Here is a 15,105-nt window from a genome sequence, read left to right as displayed (position 1 = left end):
TGGTGGTGGTGGTGGCAGCCACTCCACTGGATATGAAGCATTGATGTAGCTATTTATTGCTATACATGTCCGGTGATCAAAGACTGATATTTGTTTTTCCTTTTGTTTCCTGAGGTAAAGCTTTAGCTTCTTTATGGGAAGAAAACACCAACACAAGTCAGGGACAGAGATGAACTGGGAGAAGCCAAGAAACTGTGTCTGGCTTCATGTTGAAGTTGGCTCTTATTGAATAGGTGATATAGTCCCATTTGTAGCTTTCCAGAGAAGTCTATCCAGGACAATGGAGCCTCAACATGCAATGACGTGTCTATGGCCATATACCATGTTCTCAAAGGTCTTGTTCTGTCCACAAACCAAAATGATTCACTTTAATGATTTATTTGTTACATGGGGCAAAGAAACCAGAAAATATTCACATTTAAGAAGCTGAAATATCAGAAAACTTGTTGTAATTCTTGATTAGTCCAAAAAACTGATAAGTAATCGATTATTAATCGTTAATTGTTAATGAATTGTTTCAGCCCTATATATATTCTATATGAAGCATCAGATGCGGTTGCTGCTGATCCTACAGCTGTTAGAGTGCTGCTCTGTCAGAGTGTAGCAGTGGTAGAGTTGATGTTTTCCCTGGTCTCACTGTGTTCCCATGCTGCCTAAGCTGGGCTGCTGACGCTCCAAGGCTCCTTCAGTGTCTCTAAATATGATTTGATGTGTCCTCGCCACGAACACCGGAGACGTTGTTGTACGTGCTGCAACAGCCCCGTGGTCGTTTCATCCAGACTGAAACGCAGTCATGATGGCGCTGACCTTTGTGCCGACAACTCTTTGCTCTCATTAGTTGGGAAGGAATGTGTTTCACTGGTGACATGTATGATTTAAGGTGGTACTGAAATGTCCCCGGTTGTCCTCGCGTCGATTGTGTCACACAGTGTTGTACTCGTCCATCCTCTTCACATTTATCTCAGGCGCACTTGTAGCCCCACGGTCGGCCGTGTCACTCTCTGTAGTGATATTGCACTAATCCTCACAAGCGCCTCCCTGGTACTCAGCACTAAGTGGTGTCCGCTTGATTGGTCCTGATGAGATTCAAACCACTTAGAGACACTGAGGAGAACTCCCTCTTAGCCTGAGAGGGAGTTAGCCAGTGTTAAAGGGTTTTTCGTGCAGTCACACCTTTTTCAAATGTGGTTGCAAAAACTTTGATGATATCGCACAACACATTTACATATCATCAGAAATCACGTTTTAGCTCAGGTTTGGTCTCTACCATCTTCTCCATTCATATTGAGTAGTTGGTTTACCCTCGAGTCGACTATTCAAGTATTTTCACTGACACGATGACGGAAAGTGAGTATGAAACTCACACTATATAAGGTGGTGAATGTTTATTAAAGGCTCTCCTCATCCGATCAAATGTAGATTCACAACTATTAGCAGATGATACAGATTTTTCACCATTATGTTAACAACAACAAGTAGATGTAAAGGGACATCAATTGTTTGCTATAGCTTCAGTAGGTACATAGGTGCTTGTACAGAACTTAAAAGTCATTTCTGTGATTTTGTGCATGCTAAAAGTCTGATTTTCAACAGACTAAGACAATAATTCGATTTTCTTAATGTTATGTAAACACATTAGTCCAACAAAATTTGAGCTTATCTTAGTCAGACTAACATACCTGGATAATGTGATTCATAGTCTGATTACTCCTGCTCATATACACTTAGTCGGACTGGAGTCGGACTCGGTTTTCTGCACCACAATTTCCTCCCCACTCTTTGACCTGGAGGAATAAGGAGACGACGTATAAATTGCAATACTGTTGCCAGAAAAGAACAAAAAAATAGTACGCAATCGGTCTTTGGACGAGATTTATGCTTTAGTACCGCATCATGATCTTTCTCACCATCCGCTTCTACGTTTCTGTGACGTAAAGGTCAACAGGAAACTGATTCAATACATACTAGCTTATAGAGAGATACAGCGCCACCTACGGAGGCGGAGTCAGACGTACACGGCCAATAAAACAATGTATGTTTGACGTATGTATATATATATATATATATATATATATATATATATATACATACACATATATACATATATATGTGTATATATATATATGTGCGCTGCTGCCTCTTCATCCTCCTCTAGCATCAAGGGTTTTGGCCAAAGGTCATTTGATTCACAGGAGTTCAAATGTGATTATTTGGTTCTGCTTTGACATTTGAGTCCATACGGGCTGCAGCACTAATGGAGGATCGAGGCAGCATAGATGTATGAGGCTACTATAGCAGTCCACCCACATGAACTGAACCCTGTTCTTAATGGACAATTATATTTTTTATGGACTGTCTGGGACCAGCCACACCCAAACTCTGATCCGATACATCTAACCGACTGATCCGGGAGGCCGACTCACTTCAAACATTATCTTTAACAGCCACTTTAATCGTGGCGTGATGTATTGTGCTCTGGCATGTTTTCTTATCAAGAATTTCGGCCAACTCGCAGTATCCGGTGTCAGATATGCGAGTTCTGCTTTATCGGTGTGAAGAGAGTGAAAGGGGAGCAAGTGAAGTGTGTGAGAGTGTCGCAGAGAGTAAGACTGAGAGTTACAGAGACAATGAAGAGTAAGACAGCCAGGGGACATGGAGGCCAAGTTATGTCCCCTCTGGGACCAAATTGAATTATTTATTTGTGTGTTATTAAAACCTGTATGGCACTGGATTTTTGAAACTGGCCTCAAACACTGGTGTTTGAGTGTTAAAGGAATGTAATGATACATTTGAAGTATTTATACTCATCAAGACGCATGCAAATAAATATAGTATGGACACTGTAAGATAATGTAACTTTCTAGCAGTTCAGGTGTTTTTCTCCCTAGATATTGTCTGTCAAATCCCAACACACACGTCCAGTGTGTAACATTTAGGAGGTTTTATTGGCAGACATTGAATAAACTACCCATAAGTATGTTTGTACAAGTTTATAATTACTTTAAAATAAAATTAGTTGGGTTTTCGTAGCCTTAGATTAAGCTTTTTACATTGTTTTTTTTTTGGTAAGAACCGTGCTTCTTCAGCCTGAATGTACAAACCAGCCAGGGTGTGTTTTTCATGTTTGTTTACTGTGCAAAGGATAAAGAAAGACATCCTTTCTGGTATGTGAAGGCCACTGTAGTTTTCTGTAATCCAGTGCAGGTCATAAGACAATGATCTGTGTCTGCTTTATGTTTGTGTGTTTTTCTAATTGAGCTGTTAACTTATTAATGATGCCTGGGATTTGGGGATTGAAAATTTTAAGTCTTTTAAGTCAAACTTTACAACAATTATAGATTTTAAAACAAGATGCATTTCCAAAGGCGATATCATCAAAATATGAAATACTATCATGCAGGGATGAGAGCTTAAATATGTAAATGGTATTAACATTTATGTATTGTATTTTTGAATTGGCATAGAGCAAAATAAAGTGATTAATTTGCAGCGTTTGTGTTCACCGACATACGACATACGCCTGTTTTCACATGCTGGTATAGGGCAGCTGTCAGTGTTTTCAGACTGAAATGTAACACAGTATGTTAGGGTCTGTAGACTGAGCTGCCGCAGGTTTATAATTCCCTTAAACTCATTTAAAATGCATTTGCATCCTCATTCTTGTTTTTGATGGAGCACGGCTGCTCAACAGGTCGTCTGTGTGTCCTGCTCCGAGTGATGAAGCCCAACAATCTGCAGGTTTACTGGCGTTTTAATGAGATAACGCACAATCTCAGCCTGGATAAAAAAATAAATCAGTTTAGTGAATTTCAGACAGAGCACCAGAGCGCCTGGAGGGGGTAAACTTCATCCACTAATCAGAAGGTCTGTGGTTCAATCCCTGGCGCCTGTTGAAACGTCCGACTCCTTAGGCGACACTGAATCCCCAATGCTGGTCCAAGTGTGAATGTACAGTATGAGTGATAGAAGACGTGCTATATATAGAAGTGCAGTATGAATGAATTCATGTGTGAAAGGGACTCAGAGTGTAAGGCACTTTAAGTGGTCCATAAGACTGAAAAGTGCTTCAGTCCCTTCTATCATCTCCTTTTGTTTTATCCTGTTGATCTGAAAATCCACCTTTTCTTAAAACTAGTGACAAAATCTTGCTGTGAATGCAGTCACATATTGTTGTTCTTTTTTTTTCTTCCAACTCGGCTCATCTTTGGAGCTACGTCTTAACATAAATGCATTATCTGGCACTGGCAAAGTTAACTTTTTTTCCAGCTTATAATGCATCTGTGGGTATTTCTTATGAATGCAGCAGCCCTAAGGTTTATCTCGTATTTGCTGCAAGTGCAAAAAAAAAAGGCCCATGCATTTCAATGCCAAGGCTGCTGTTTCCAGGCTAAATTAGATTTAGCTTTCAAAAAGTACACAAATAACTGTCATAATACTTTATGGTTCCTGTGTATTGAAGTCTTGATAATTGAGGCACTTTATTGCTTCATTTCATGTGCATGGTTTTTAATTGGACTTTGGCTGCTTAATGAAAACCTTGGTATCTTTGCTGTGCCAATTTGGATGTACTTTCCCATTGAAACAGGATATTGTGGTGGGACCTGATGCAGGGTAAATGAATCAGTGATATCCACGGTGGAGAGTGGAGTTCAATCGGCAAGAGGAAAACATTGTTTTTAATGTCACTGAGCTCCAAATGGATGAATGATGTCATGCAGGACTCTTCAGTGACTCTCTGACACTCTCTGGAAATGATCCCATGACGCACTTTTAAAAGGAACAGGAAATGATTTCGTGCTAATGTCCTGATGTTGTATTTGAAAAATAACTTTGATCCATATTCACTGGTATAAACAGAGGTGAATGCCCTGGTATAGTAGGGGATGTTTGGCTTAATTAGACTGGTGGATTCGGGGGTTCAGTGGAACAGAGTGCTAATGTGATTAGCTACAGTAAATCTCACACGCACACACACACTATAAATAAGAGTAGTTTGTCCAACACAAACACAAATATACAGATAAAAAGAGCAGGCGCTAATTGAAAGCGTATGCAAGAAGCAAATCGAGACCTGCCAACGATACTTGATTAAACCCAGTCACCCCGTCAAGAACAAAAATAACTGGCAACTCTTTTTCTATTCAAATACACTTTTCAATCATTTAAAAACACAAAGTTCTACATATTTACTGCTTTATTTCTACAATTATTGTTTCATAAAGTAATTTTACAGCCACAATGATCAAGTTTAGCTTTAAAAATAGCTCATATACAGTTCCTAACTGGACATAATATGATAAAAAAAACCATTTTAATAAGGTAATGCAAAGACATTTCCTTAAGGCAGAAGTGCACACAACATACGCCACAAAAAAGCCATTCAACTATTCAACCACCACTGAGGCCTCCACCAGCCTCCATCCAACAGAATCGTTTCCCACTGTGTGATGCTGCCTGCCAGTGGTCAAAAAAGAGAACTGCATCTACATCTAGTTTTTATTCTTATAAATAATGTATTAAAAATAGTTTCACACTTATCACTGCAGCACTAACATGAGCATATAAAAACAAAAACAACAAAACAAAAGTGGTCACATCTACAGTGTGTTGGTGTTACAGTCTTTGTATTGTTTGTATCCACCTTCCCAGCATTTGCAGGTCAATAATGAATCAGGCTTGTGCTGTGGTGCCTAGAAATGTCCACTAGAGGGAGCCATACACCTCAGTATCCGTCCATGTAAAGGCAGAACAAGTCTTTATGTATTTAAATAAATGAGTTACTATGTTTTTGAACATTATAATCACCAGTCTTATTTAATTTATCTGTATTTGCTTTTCCTGGCTTCTTGGATGTTGACGTTTGCCTTCTTTCTGGACATGTGGGCTTTGAAACTGCTATGAATAACATGATACCTTTTACTTATGGAAATAACCCATAGCCAATAACAACTATAACTATAAGTACAGTTAAAATAGGTCAAATTCAATCAGATTTTAAAGTTTAAATTCCACTGTGATGTTTTTTTTGGTACTTTAATGTTATACTCATGCTGTCATAAAGTATTTGTTCAGACTTTGTTCAGTCTTCCACAGTGCAGTATTTTCCCCCTATCCTGTAGAAGGCAATAACACACACTTGCCATGACTTGATTTTTGTGGTTAGATCAGCGAAACACTGATACATAGATTGATAAAATAAATAATGCAACTGACTGACATCTTTACTGATGACCTACCTTATACACCCTGACATTTCTCCTGAGTTTGCTGTTTACACTCCCGAGTACATGGGAAGCAGAGAGTCACTGGAGACAGAAGGACAGAGATTTATAGAACGTCAGACATTATTGTTTTATGTTACGCTAGTTTTACATTTCTGATCCACGTAGAGAGAATATCCCCTGCCGTTAATCCGTGTTTCAGGACAGACGGAAGACGTCTAATGGCTAAAACATCCACGTTTTAAGCTCCTTTTGTGGATGGAGATAATGAGGGATTAGACCAATAAAGTCTAATCTAAAATTGGTTCATGCAGAGAAGGGATTTTGTACTTTATGGTAGTGTGTCAACATAAATTGTACACCTTTAGATCATCAATGGAATGTTACTTAATTGATGAAACCCCATTGATGATTGTCTTTATCAGTATCTATGCATGTTATGTTTGTGTGTCTAAGGAAATTTACTAAATTATATTACTATTTTAGAATAGCCAGTGACAAAAACAAATAAAATAGGTCAAATTCATACAGATATTTAAGTTATTATTTCACCTTGGGAAGTTCCTCGTTGATGTTTTTTGTACCCAGTGCGTCACTCGTGTCTGAAATTACACTTTCTTTCTACTTTTTGATAGTGTGACGCAATAAACTGTACACCTAAAGCTCATCAGTGGAACCTTACTTACTGAGGCCATTTGGCCTCAATTAAGCAGTGAAGAAACACCTGCAAACCTTTGACCTGCTACAATATGCAGCTGCTCTCTGTTGTATCCTCGCATAGCTACATTATTATTTGAGTTTGGTACTGGGGGTTGGGATTTGACCCATTTTAGAGAGTGATACAGACACAATACCACCATTCTGTAAGATGCAGTACCCTTTGTTTAACTGATAATAATAAGCATACTATTTTTGATTATGCTGCTATTTTAGTTGCTTGTGTGCACTGAAACGTCCCCTTCACATCTCCTTTGTTTTCATCATGTTGTGGGAGGGACTTCTTTTTTGTGAGTAGCCAGTGCCAGCGCTCTCTCTCTTTCTCTCTCTCTCTCTCTCATCCCAGACAGCCAATGAGAGGCATGTTTTGCTGTCACATGTCAGTGTCATGGGCTACAGTCCCCATACCCTCTCTCATGTTGTTGATATGCAAAAGCTGCAGTCTCATGAGTATATGTATAGTTCACACATACTGCAAATAGGTGCACAGAAACCTACAGTATCTATGTGTCCTTCTGAGAGCATATTCTAGTGTCTTGTCTTATTTAATCAGAATTCCATCATAAGAGTAGCATCGTGGCCATTAATGGAAGTTTTATTGTGCGTCTCTAACTGATGCTATTACAGTTTTTTCCCCACCTTAAATTCTACAAAGGTCTCTAGTGACAAAATAAGAGCACAACATTGTGTAACCATGAGCAAAACGCCACAGCCATACAAGAGGTTATTATTCGTTTGAGCTACATGCTCAATAATATTCACCTTGTCCATCATCTTAGTTTGATTTGTTTTGTTTTGTGATAATTGTTAAAAATGTAATATGGAAAATGAAATCTCATAATTGACAGTAGTACAATGAAATGGTAGTGGATCACTCAATTTGCTGTATACCCTGATGGGAACATGAATTGCTCATAGATTCGCGGACATTGATCACCACTAAAGAAAGAAGACGAGTATCTGTGTGTGTGTTTGTCTCCTTCCGTGGACACACCCCCAGCGTCTCAGAGCAGACAATGAATGCTGAATTTTCCAGTAGCTACATGATTTAAAACCTCAATTTTAAACACATAAACCACATTTTCTTCTGTGGGGTGACAAAGTCACAAGAGATTTCTTTTATCACTTTACAGGAATTTTTTATGGCAAATTGTTATAGATGTTTCAGTCTGGACCAAAATGGTGGACTAACCTAAATTTGCTTCGTCAGTGAATCACAATAACATTTTTTTTATATTCTGATGTACATACTGTTTATTGAATATATATATATATATATATATATATATATATATATATATATATATATATATATATATATATATATATATGTTTAAAGAGTTATCGCTTAAAGATTCTGGATTTTTATTATTCTATAAATTAGTTAATATTCGCTGTTGCAGCTTTTTTACATTATATAACATTGAAAATAGACATTTGGTGCAGGGGACTTGACAACGCACTTGATTAACAGACATTTTTGGTCTGTATAAGGAAAGCAAGTGTAACAGGAAACTTAATACATAATATAAAATAGAAACCATCAGAATGACAAAATTAACGACAGATTATAATTTTCTTAAATAAAACCTGGGATGAGAGTAGATGCAAAAGATTTACCACGTTTTAATAATTTATCATCCCTTGTGTTTGTATGGTGGCGACAGAGATGGAAGAAGAGTGAAGAGTGAAAACTGTGGAGTGAAACGTAATGGATGCAACATGGCTGTGCACTTGCTGCACTTTGCTGTCCCGGACACCCACTGGTGTTCTGTACTGTGTGTTGCCCTGCATGCGTGAAGCCTCACCCTTCTTTCCTCTGTCTCTGTCTCCCAGGCATAGCCAGCTGGTACTGAGCAGAGGTATTCATCCATTCCTACTCCCTCCTTTATTCCTGCTGTCCTGGCTGCTCTCTCTACTTCCTTCTACCCCCTCCCCTCTCACCCCCTCCCTCCTCCTCCTCCACCTCCTCCACCTCCTCCCGTCTCAACCTCCTTTCCACTGTCATTTCCCTCTTGTTCATATGTCCCAGTGAGACGTCACGGACCGTGCATGCGTCTGCGTGTGTGCACATAGAGGATGGCTCAGTGTTCAGGTGCAGGAGACAAGCTTTGGGAACCAGTCAACAAACAAGCAGCTGGACCAGTCTGTTTACCCAGAGGACAGAGCTCTTGGCTGGGCTAGGAGCTGAAGATTGAGCCACTGGAGCCACTCTATTAATGCACCTGTAATTGAATGGTTTTTATATATTTTTCTTAATCAAGAGGACAATCCCACCAGACTGTGGATCATATAAATATTTAGTTTTTGTATTTCCTATCACTGGCACTTATTTAGCACTTTGAGCACAGAGCAGTGGAATCAGCTGCCTTCTCAGCAGAGGATCTTGAGGAGGAGACAGAGTCCAGGTTCTGTCCTGCCCTAGACTGGACCTCTGCATCTGCCTAGTGTGGAGTGGATAGCTGCTGAGGGAGATAAGGAACAATAGAAAGAGGGGAAGCTTTTAAACGAGCAGAGGAAAATCCTTTCTGGACAATCTCCCTCTCAGATACCTGCGAGGGCTGCCTTTCTGACAGCTGAGGAGAAGAGGAACAAAAAAAGATAATACAGAGCCAAGAAACAAAAGGCTATAGGGGAGACTCGGGGTCCTCGCATCATACCTCTGTTCATCCCATCCATTTCCCACCTGTGAGGATTAATTGGACTGGATAAGCATGGCGCATGCCGCCTCGCAGCTGAAGAAAAAGGCAGACGAGAACCTCAATGCTGTGGAAGACGAGAAGGAGAAGAAGAAGGCGGCGAGAAAGCGTTCCCGTGAAGTGAAGAAAAAGGTAGAGGAGGAATGGATGAGGAGTTTGGAATGCGTCTGGCAGAGAGAGAGAGAAAGGGGGGGCGAGGAAAGGCATGAAAGAGCGCGGGGCTATAGAGCTGACACGGGGCAGAAAGAAAGGAATGGGACACATTGGTCTAGCGGAGCTTTTGTCATGATGCAGCCTCCTCTTACACACACACACACACTCATGCACATACACACACAGCAGAATTAGAGGGGTGGTCCCATTGGGAATACTGGGGGGGCAGGTTGGTTGAAACAGAGAGAGATGGATGAGTGGAGCGCATGGACTGGGAAAATAGAATAATACAAGAATCAGCTATGGTGGACAGACAGACTTATATTTTAGGCATGTGTGTGTTTTTAATATGTCGTGTGTCCTCAATGGTCCTTAAAAAAAAAAAAAGTCCTTAGTTCTTAAGCAGAAATAAAAGAAAAGACGCTCCTTAATCAAGAAAAATCATTGGCTACTCATATTTATAGCGGCGTGTTTAAGGCTTTGTGCTCCATTTGCATATAAACTGTCTATGAAAGTAACTGTCCTGATGCCATCAGCAGTCACACCCTGCGGTTTCTCTGTGTGTGTGTGTGTCTGTGTGTGTCTGTGTGTGTGCGCGTACATACGTCACTACTGTGCAAGGACTTGATCACGAATGTGCACAAGTCAAATCAATATCTCTGACTTCAAATCAATAATGTTTTCAGGTCAGGGACAACTTCACGTGATGAAATCCAAACATCACAGCTGACGATCGCGCGTTGTTGGAGTGTCCTAATACTTTTGCTGACCTATTTTCTTTTTCGTTTGTTTCTTCTTAAAATCTTCAGCATGCACCAGTTTGGTTGCACGTGGACCGTATATGCGCGCGCGTCTGTGCGTCCATGCCGATCAGCCCGAGGTCATCATTAGTCCAGGGTTAGCCACCTGTCACGGACAATCAATAGCAAGCATCTCATTTCCATCAAGGTCAGGGCGGACAGGTGACCTCCTGTGGTTTGTGAGTAGTTAAGTCACAAAGACAAAGAAAAACACCATTTAATTATTCTCACTAGTACAATTTAAAATACTCCTTATATTAGTGCACTTTTCACTCTGTCACATGCATCACTTGTGTCACTTTGTGGATATTAACATGATTTCCTTCTTGAAATGATCACATGGCTTCATGTAAAGATTAATCTGAGGCACAAAAAGGTCAAATTATCCCAGATTAAATAAAGAATGATTGAAGGAATGTCAAAAAAAATGAATACAAATTTGTAATAGGCACATTTAGAGGACACATTTTAAAAAAAAAGGGGGCCTGGCACTGAAAATATTGAATTGATTTTTGTGTTATTAGTCATATGTAACTGTAATATTTATTAGTTTATATGGTTATTTAGATTAGATTAGATTTAGATGAGAATGTAATTAACCAGGATCAGATTATAGACTTGTTCTGCAAGTTTCCTCCTCAGTTTTTTATGTAAAAATGCAACATTTTGAAGTTAAATTCCACGTTGGATTCTCTCCTTGCTTCCACCTTTCACCGCTGTACAAGAATTGTGAGTCTTTGTGGAACAGCCCACAAATGCAGCAGTTAATGATCTGTAATAAATCTACGCGCCGTCATCAAACACTAAAAGAAATTCATCACAGATCTGGCTTTTTTAAATTTGACTGAATGTGAATAGTGCGAATGCGGACGGAGGCGGGAGCTGTGACCTTGACGGCACAATGTGTCCTTTCAGCCAAAGATTCACAGCATCAGGTGAGGGCAACAGGTGAGGGAGACGTGTTGCTGTGGTAATGTGTGCGTCAGGTGACATCAGCAGTTTCCCCGTTGTTTGTAGCGTAATGGAGGGTATCAGCTATCTTTATCTATAATGTAGTCCCAGGCCAGTTCTTGGCACCAGAAAAAAATACCCTCTCACTTTCCTCACATTATGTCACCTCAATTACCTTTCTTTCCTTTTCCTCACCTCATGTTACCTCATCTCACTCTCTCTCTGGATTCCTCTCCCCCTCTGAGACGGTGTGGATTTAACGGATACTCTGCCGCACTCGATGTTGGTGTCAATGCCAGAGTCCCTCCTCTAATCTTTTCTCTTACTTACACATTTCGGTTGATTCTCTCCTAAAATTGAATGTAAATTATAGTCACTTTTAAAGATGTTGGGGTCACTGTTGGATGTTTTTATCTTTTTAGCTGAGCGTCAGATCAATACGACGTCTGAAAGCTGAGAGGAGAGGTCAGTGTAAACAAGTCTACCGGCTAAGTGCAAAGTTTGTATAATGCTGAAAGGGTATTTTACGTAAATTATAATTTCCGTATTACACACGCACACGCTCCTTTCTCCTTTGTACGTATACCTTGTATTGTACATGCATTAAGTGACGCATCCAGTGGCTGCTGCTGTGTACAGTGTGACGTGTTGATGCCTCTTACGGGAAGCTTGGGGAAAACAAGAGCATTAGAGCACCACTGAGACCATGCAGTCAGTGTGGCTGCCAAGCTATTAGTACACATGCTGCAAAGATTGAACCATACAGGTCATGTTGCACTGTCATCATGTCTCCTGTAGTGAGACATGATAAGATTGTTTGGTAAACTTCCTGACTGCTGTGTTATTTACTTCTTCATTAAAGGGCTGCGTGACTGATTGTGTGGGTGACCGGCCAGTTGACTGATTGACTGACAAACTGACTGCAGGCTTATAATTTGACTGATTCACGGCTACTTATCATGTTCTTCAGTGTCCGGCGCATGCTGGAGGATTCTCCTCCTCATCCATGTAACGAAGCGCCATTTATTTTGAAAAGTACCATGAATTATTATGTCGTGTGTGTGGGGCTGACCCTCCAGTGAAGGAGAGTAATATGGCTCTCAGTGGGGGATTGGACTTGGCAAGAGGACAAAAAAAATCAGTGTGTGTAACCAAACTGCCTCGGAGGCAGACAGCAAATGAAAACACTACTCAGTCGGAACTGTTGGCATCATTTTCCCTTCTTGTTTCCACCGTCATCATCATTCTGGACCGGAGCTCACATTTTTAGTGATGGCGAGACTCCAGACGGTGGCGGCCTCACCTGACCTCCACCGTGTCCTTAGTCTCAGTACATGAGGACACTAACATGGAGAGAGCAAAGAGCAGGATAGATTTACTGTAAGGAAGGGTTCCCTCTCTCTCTCTCTCTCATATATCTATACATAACTCCATCTTACACAATGTTGACATTGCAGTTGTACACCTCTGCCAGAAATTGCTTTAGTGTCAAGCACATAAATGTATAATTTACCGCTGAACTAAGAAAGAAAGAAAGAAAGAAAGAAATCCAGGAGATTCCAGAGGTCAGGATTGAATAAGGTGCAAAGGTCATTTGTAATTTGTATGATTGACACGGGTGAGAGGAGAAGTAGTCAGAGGTGACAGAGATATACAGTAAATGCCGCTTCTCATGAAGGTTTATTTTTAGGAAGGACTGAATTCTGGCGTTCTTCATCTGTGCCGTTCTCTCATCTTCTCTATCCCCCCCCCCCCCCCTTTACCCGTATCTCTCTTCATCTTTATGCTCCCCTCTTTCACAGCCCTGCCTCACTCCCTCCCTGCTTCTGTCAGCTGCCTGTATTGTTCTGCCACGCTTTTGGGATTCGGGGGGGAGGTTGACACACACACACACACACACACATGCACAATACAATTCTTGTATAGCGTTTTTAATGAGGACAACCTTCATCATCACAACTAAATGCCTAACCTTAACCCTTAACCCTTAACCTACACTTAATTCTAACCCCTAAAAGCAAATATTAATCCTCTAAAAGCCTTTTGAAGTTGTGAGGACCAGGCAAAATGTCCTCACATGGACAAAATGCCCTCACAAAAATAGGTTTAAATCCAAATGTGTCCTCATGGACTCCTACAGACATGTACACCATACACACACACACAGAGAGGGAGGTCCCTTGTGACCAGGCATTGTACCACATTAATCCCCTGACACTTATTTAAGCCAAGATTCTTATTTGAAGCCTCTTTATTCTTCGTGCTCTACAGCCAGTGTCTCTATATCCTTTTGTCCTCTGCTTCACTAAACCTATACTGCACTGCCCGTCCTTATAATCTTGCATATACTTTTCTTTTCTTTTGCATTTGCATACCCCTGTATACGTTTGAATACGTTAGTATTGACGTTAGTCAAGTCATTCTTCGGTCTAAGAGTGACTCTCAATTTCAACTTCATTAACATTTTTATCGTCCTACTTCAAGGGCGAGGGGAAGGATTCCTGCTCTTAAGTGAGCGTCTAAATAAATGTACTTTAACGTAAGGCTCAACACAATAAATAAGCTTGATTTTAATGTTCTTCATTTGGGTTTTTAACAAACATTTAATCACTAAAATGGTTGATTTGCTTTACAAACCACAACTTTTGTCTGATGTTGACTGTAGACCCCAATAATCCAAGACACTGTTCAGATGAGGTTTCCATTAGGTGCTAATTTAATTTCCTGCTCATATTCCTCTTCTGATTATGATTTAATTCAGTTTACATCTCATTTGTCTCCATTTGGTTCAAAAGAGACCGTTGTTATCCACGTAAAGACGTTTAGAGGAGCTAATGTGAGAACCGTGTTTCTCAAAAAAAATCTAGAAAACAAACGTTTTTCTCGCTCGTCACACAGTGGCAAGCTAAAAAAAAACCCAATGACCTATGTTGTGACCATTATTTGAAGAATGCAGAGTCATAATTACGATAGCTGTCGCACGAGCTGGAGTACCAGATGCCAAAACTGCCTCGCCTGACAACAAACCAGTAACACAACTGAGGGAAAGAGCGTTATGAATTATGTAATGACTCCATTACGGAGCAGAGGGGCAACGACAGCGGAGAGGAGACAAGAATCTTAAAAGGACAGTAAAAGGGACGAAGCAGGGATGGAGGAGAGGAGAGTGTGTGTGTGTGGAGGGAAGAGGATGAGGATGAGGGATGTAATGTGTTTCATGGCACCCTCGTGGCAGAAAGCTGCAATGTTTTCTGTAATAAGGCTGTATGAGGGGGTTGCTGAGCCAGAGTATTGGTGCAGAGGCAGTCAAGCATTGTGATTGGTGGATGGGGAAGACAAGAAAGGGGTTGCAAATAAGAGATGTGGGGGGGATGGATTAAGGGGGGGGTGAGATCTAATTAAAATAAAGGGGAATTAGAGAAAGCACATTGGAGGAAAGATGGAGTTAGACCAAGGAGCACAGCTGAGGAAGTGAGGGGGCTTACGAGTGGCAGAAGAAGAGGAGGAAACTGGAGAGAGAGAGAGAATGACAGAGAAGATGAGGATATTGTTAGTTAGGCTTTT

The 15,105-nt window shown here is 40.5% G+C and overlaps 1 protein-coding gene across 35 annotated transcripts in view; it reads left to right on the top strand.

Annotated features, from left to right (window-relative positions):
- LOC131448185 (ankyrin-3-like) overlaps positions 1-15,105 on the top strand; it is a 121,069-nt gene that overhangs the window by 26,491 nt on the left and 79,473 nt on the right. For 22 of the 35 annotated variants that reach the window (XM_058620386.1, XM_058620381.1, XM_058620380.1 and 19 more), the window contains exon 1: positions 8,961-9,769. The exons of 2 other annotated variants lie outside the window; for them this stretch is intronic. In XM_058620386.1, coding sequence (XP_058476369.1) covers positions 9,653-9,769 — 117 coding nt within the window. In that variant the 5' untranslated portion in view covers positions 8,961-9,652. Of the gene's footprint in view, positions 1-8,958; positions 9,770-15,105 lie in introns of those variants that run through there. 11 more of the 35 variants (XM_058620401.1, XM_058620399.1, XM_058620395.1 and 8 more) reach the window with 6 other exon arrangements.

This window comes from Solea solea, chromosome 21 (assembly GCF_958295425.1).
Source record: "Solea solea chromosome 21, fSolSol10.1, whole genome shotgun sequence".
NCBI lineage: Eukaryota > Metazoa > Chordata > Actinopteri > Pleuronectiformes > Soleidae > Solea > Solea solea.
This window is presented reverse-complemented; position numbering and strand designations above follow the sequence as displayed.